This window comes from Diaphorina citri, unplaced genomic scaffold (genome assembly GCF_000475195.1).
Source record: "Diaphorina citri unplaced genomic scaffold, Diaci psyllid genome assembly version 1.1 scaffold1992, whole genome shotgun sequence".
In the NCBI taxonomy this organism is placed as follows: Eukaryota; Metazoa; Arthropoda; class Insecta; order Hemiptera; family Psyllidae; genus Diaphorina; species Diaphorina citri.
This window is the reverse complement of record NW_007379418.1, coordinates 57844-63383: the sequence shown is the minus strand read 5'-3', so window position 1 is coordinate 63383 and position 5540 is coordinate 57844. Positions and strand designations below refer to the sequence as shown.

The following is a 5540-nucleotide window of genomic DNA, read 5'->3' as shown; positions in this document are numbered from 1 at the left end:
TCCAAAGTTGTTGGGATACCTGGGAGAGAAGCTCCCACCGCGTAAGGCGGTTGATAGGCAAATCAGACAGGTCCGGTTCAGGACGAGTTAACAAGGGTGCACCAACAAGAAAATGTCCCGGTGTCAGGCACTGAACTACGTCTTCTGGCGATGAAGACGGAACTCCAATCGGACGGGAGTTAAGAATGGCTTCTATACGGCAAAGGATAGTGGCAAATTCTTCAAAGTGAAGGGAACGATCAGAAAGAAGGTACTTGAGATGTCTCTTTACAGATTTAACGCCAGCCTCCCAAATACCACCAGCGGATGGGTTGGCAGGTGCGTTAATTGAATGACCATTGGATTTGGTTCAAAGACAAATGATCAGATATGGCAGGACTATTAGCAAGAAGAAACCTGTGGGTTTCATCCAAGAAGCGAGCAGCTCCTTTAAAATTAGTTCCTTGGTCACTAAATAAAGTACTAGGCAAGCCACGGCGGGCGGCAAAACGATCAAAGCAAGCAAGGAAGGCTTGCGTTGACAAAGAAGTTAAAGGTTCTAAATGAACGGCTTTCACGGCAAAGCAAACAAATACAGCAAAATAGGCTTTAATAATAGGAGCGTTTCTACGTGAACCGTCCTTGAGGGCAAAAGGCCCAGCGAGATCAACACCTGTGTGGATGAAGGGTCGACCTTGCATGAAACGGGAAATCGGTAATTCTGCCATATAAGGCTGTCGTGGTTTGGCATTGAAACGATAACATTGGATACATTTGAATATGACCTTACGCACGAGATTGCGAAGACCAGGCACATAATACTTGGCATGAATAAGACTTTGAACAAGTCTGGGGCCACCATGCAATGAGACCAAGTGGAAGTGCAGAACGATGAGACGAGCTAAATGGGAATTAGAAGGCAAAAGATAAGGATGACGTGAATCAAACGGAAGAGGTGCTTTGTCAATACGACCCCCCACCCTGAGGCATTCGTGAGAAACGAAAGGTGACAACTGGTGAATAGAAGACGGCAGTTTTTCGTTACGTTCTAAAGCTTGAAAAATATTAGAATAATGATAGGTTTGGGTTACTTTAATCATACAATGTTCAGCTTGCAAAAGCTCAGCAACCTTCAAACTTCCAAACTGACGATCTTCGAATTTCTTCAGACAGTTTTGTTTGAATCGCAGAATCCAGGCAATAACTCGTTTGGCGTGGGAAAAGGACGAAAATCGTTCAAGCAGGGCAATTCCACCCGTATCAACTGACACGGTTGCAGTGATGACAGGAGCAGTTTTAAGTTCAGGAACATCACTGACAGGCAATTCCGGCTTACGTTGAGGCCATGACGAATAATCTTGAGTAAGAAAGGCAGGTCCATGCCACCATAAATCATGGGAGATGAGGTGACTAGGTAGACATCCACGGCTAGCAATGTCAGCAGGGTTCTCGTCGGTCGGAACATGAGACCATTGAGACGGCAAGGTTACGTCTAATATCTTCACTACGCGGTTGGCAACAAATACCTTGAGTAGGTGAGGTGGTGTGCGCAGCCAAGATAGGACGACCATCGAATCAGTAAACAAATGAATGTTTTCAACCTTGAGCTGAGTACGTAATGGCAGTAAGGATTCCATTAACATAGCTAACATATAGCTGGCAGTCAGCTCGAGGCGTGGAATAGTAACGGGCTTCACAGGGGCCACTTTGGTTTTGGCACGAATCAAGTTAACCAACACTCGTTGGTCCGAGCAGGCGACTCGTAAATAGACAGCAGCGGCCATCGCGGAACTTGAAGCGTCAGCGAAACCAATCAACTCCGGCGGATACACATAGGTATCTAGGATATAACGAGGAATCTTGATTTCCTGTAGGCATGGCATTTCAGAGGCAAATCTACTCCATTGTTGGATCATAGTAGTAGGCAAAGGATCATCCCAATCAAGACCCTGCAACCAGATCTGTTGCAACAGGATCTTCATCCAAATAATCACAGGACCCAACAATCCAGGTAAATCATAGGTACGAGCGATTTGAGACAAGACTTGACGTTTGGTTGTGCAATCCGGTATGGTTTTCACATGATAACAGAAGACATCTTCACGAGAGTCCCACTGAATTCCAAGAACTTGAATAGTTTCAATATCCCCGAACTTGTGTGGTTTTTCCAGAAGGTCTGAAGATAAATCGTCAAGCACGGCAGAATGGGAACTAGACCACTTGCGGAGTTCGAAACCCGCAGTAGCTAACAAGGCAGATAAGCTGTCACGGAGTTGACAAGCTTCGGCAACAGACGAAGCACCAGTACAAACATCATCAATGTATACATCAGTGTCGAGGACTTTGGCAGCTTCAGGATAATTTTCGCCTTCATCCTTGATCAATTGCTTGATGACACGAAGGGCGTGAAATGGAGAACTGGTAACACCGAAGCAGACGCGAGTAATCTCGTATTGGGTAATGGGCTGAGTCGAATCAAAGCGCCATAGTACTTGTTGGTACTTACTATCTTCAGGATGAAGCTTTATAGCACGGTACATCTGCTTGATGTCGGCAGTAATAGCGACACGATGTAGTCGGAAATTCACAATGATGTCATTGATGCTGTTCTGAAGTTTAGGCCCGACAAACAGGGCTTCATTCAGAGAAGGATGAGAAGGGTCAGCCTTCTCGGCAGGATTAAAAACAACTCGTACTTTCGTAGTAGAGCTATCTTTGGTGACTCCATGGTGAGTCAAAACATAGGCAGATGGTTTTTCAGCAAGCACCATATGACCAAGGTCCAAATAATCTTGTAGATTGGCATGGTACAATTCCTTGAACGTGGGCATTTTATCTAGGCGACGTTCTAATTTCAGTAGACGATCCTTGGCAGAGGCAAGATTATTCCCTAGATCGGGAGGTTTTCCACCACGAAATGGAAGACGAACCACATAGGTACCATCCTTGTCACGAGAATGAGTCTCGACAAAATGACGTTCACATTGGGCGTCCTCAGGGCTCATAGGAATATCCACTTGTACCTCCTCAATCTCCCAAAATTTCCTCAGTTGGGTAGAGATTTCATTTTCCGAATGAGAAATGAAGAAAGACTGTTGAGACGATGAAGGCAGCAATGAGGATGAGCATTCACCCATAACGAGCGTCCCAAGTTTGGATGGAACTAAGGCAGGTTTACCGGGAACAATGGGATCAGACGTCATAAGATCAGCGTAGTACTGAGCACCAATGAGCATCTGTACAGAAGCAGGACAGAAGAATTTCGGATCGGCAAGCTGAATAGTAGATAACTTGCAAATGGTGGCTTGTGAAACAGGAATGGCAGGAATATTCCCAGCAATAGTGGGCAGGACAGCTGCTTCAATATTGACTGAGAACGGATGATGCTTCGAATGCATTGTCACCTGAACCATACCACTGGCAGGCTGTGGTGGGCCTGACCCTATACCTGATATACAGACAGTAGATGGCTGGATAGGCAAACACAGGCGTTGACTTAAGGATTGAGTCATAATATTGATCATACTTCCGGGATCAATGAGCACCCTCACATCATGATAGTGGCCGAAGGCATCAGGAATGGTGACAATGGCTGTACCCAACAGAATTTGCTTGGTATTGGAACTGGGCATCAAGTTTCCTGAAAGGGAAACGGCAGGTTGGTTACTCAGGGACACTGGCTCCGGAGGTGAGGCTTCACCGGCAGAAGGAACATGGAGCAGTGTATGATGGCTTTTAGACTGGCAATTACGGCAGGAAAACTTGGACTGACACGCACTGCGTGCATGGGGTCCGAGACAGGCAAAGCATAAATGCTTGTTACGTAGCGCTTCATAGCGCTGAGGCACCGACATGCTGTGGAAGACATTGCATGCGATGATGCGATGCGCCTTTCCACAGCATGGGCACGTGTTACCTGAAGAGATACGATCCTTGGGTACGGTGGCTACCATGGCCCTTTTTACAGGTTGTGATTTACTCACATGAGGATGAGGACAGGTTTTTCGCGCTAGATTGACCTTGGGCTTGTGGCATGAGTTCGCTTGTGGCCACTCGACCTTGAATGAATTTGAGTTATCTCGGAGTATGTGGGAATACCATCTTTACCAACACGAGTATTCTCATAGGCTTGTCTGGTGGTGGATCAAGTAACCTGAGGGCCATGAAACAAAGAATAAAATCACCCAGGTTGCCCAATGCTGACATTCTTAAGAGACTCCACATGGACATTGAAAGTCTCAAAGAAAACTACGTAACTGTCCCTCATGTGCAAAGGGTTTGATGGCAAACAGCTTATGGCATGATACTAGTGGCAACAACTCTTTTGTTTGCTAAATCTTGAAATCAGAGGTTGATATGCAATCTGATAATGATCCTCGAAAAAGGAAACCCTTGGATTGAGTTTAAGGCCAGTACCCGTCAATACAGACTTCAGATAACTGTACTTTTCTATGGCACTTAGACTGACCTGGTTGTGAACCAAAGTGTCAAACAATGCCTTGAGAAGCAACAAAACTTTCATAAGTTCCATCAAAGGGAGGAATGTTAATCTGCGGCAGCTTTGGCTTGCTAGGTGAACTGGCTCAGGGTGGAGCCTGAGGAACATGGTATGGATGATTTGCTAAAACAGCATAGTACATATCTTCCCATGGCCTTGGAGAGGAGGACCAAAACATCTGTTAATTCGTTCTCTTCAGGAAACGGCCTTGGTTAAGATCTGTAATTCTATCTTTGATAATTTTCAAACTCTTTGTAGCTGGCTTCTAACGTATCACTACTCTGGCTAATGAAAAGTTCTGAGTTACCTGGCAATCCGGCAACAAATCATATGGCGGTTTGATCCTCTGCCACAGCGGATCTCTCCGTTGGTTTGCAGCTCTGTAATTCTTTACGTGCCCTTTTCCATCGCTGCGGCTTATTATCCTGAATTGACTTCAATCGACTGGAACTCCTGGGCAAATTTCCTCAATTTTTCTTGTCGATTTCAATTTTTTCAAATTTTAAAAAAAATGATGCCGCGTCTAGGTAGAAAATTTGGAATGGTAAATTACACACAGAGACACACAGAGAAAAATGGATCGAAAATCGATGAAACACCCAAAGTGTAACGGATCTTATTGATAAATGTGAGATCTACTGGCGCGCCATTAGCGGTATGAAAATGGAAACAACTGGGAAAACATTTTTAGCACGCAAAAAGATGAAAAATTGCAAATTAAAATGCAATGGATTTGAAAAATACAAAAGAAAAGCAGAATAGAAAGGCAAACAGATAAAGGAAACCAAACACCACACAGATGTTGAAACAAGCATTAACTGGCGATTAAATAATGGGAAAAACAACTATAAAAAATCCAGTTTGGTTTTCTGGCAAAAATGGCAGCAAAATTGTCAATGTGGAATTTTACAAAACAAAACAAATTAAGAACTGGCATAAAACAAAGGCAAGAATTCCAATAGGTTGCTTAAACAAAGGCAATATGGTGAAGGCGTAGGCCAAGAATAATCAATGTTATGGCAAAGAGTCAACCCTGAAAACAATAGGGCAAGGCAAGCAGTAC

General features: G+C 44.4%; 1 protein-coding gene across 2 annotated transcripts in view; it reads right to left on the bottom strand.

Annotated features, from left to right (window-relative positions):
* Nucleotides 1-15: 15 nt before the first annotated feature.
* LOC103517845 overlaps nt 16-5540 on the bottom strand; it is a 12528-nt gene continuing 7003 nt past the window's right edge. Inside the window, exons 1-2 of one of the 2 annotated variants that reach the window (XM_008482894.3) lie at nt 3963-4126; nt 16-3619 (exon numbers count right to left, since the gene is read on the bottom strand). In XM_008482894.3, coding sequence (XP_008481116.1) covers nt 324-3611 — 3288 coding nt within the window. In that variant the 5' untranslated portion in view covers nt 3612-3619; nt 3963-4126 and the 3' untranslated portion in view covers nt 16-323. Of the gene's footprint in view, nt 3620-3962; nt 4127-5540 lie in introns of those variants that run through there. The other variant, XM_008482895.2, reaches the window with a different exon arrangement.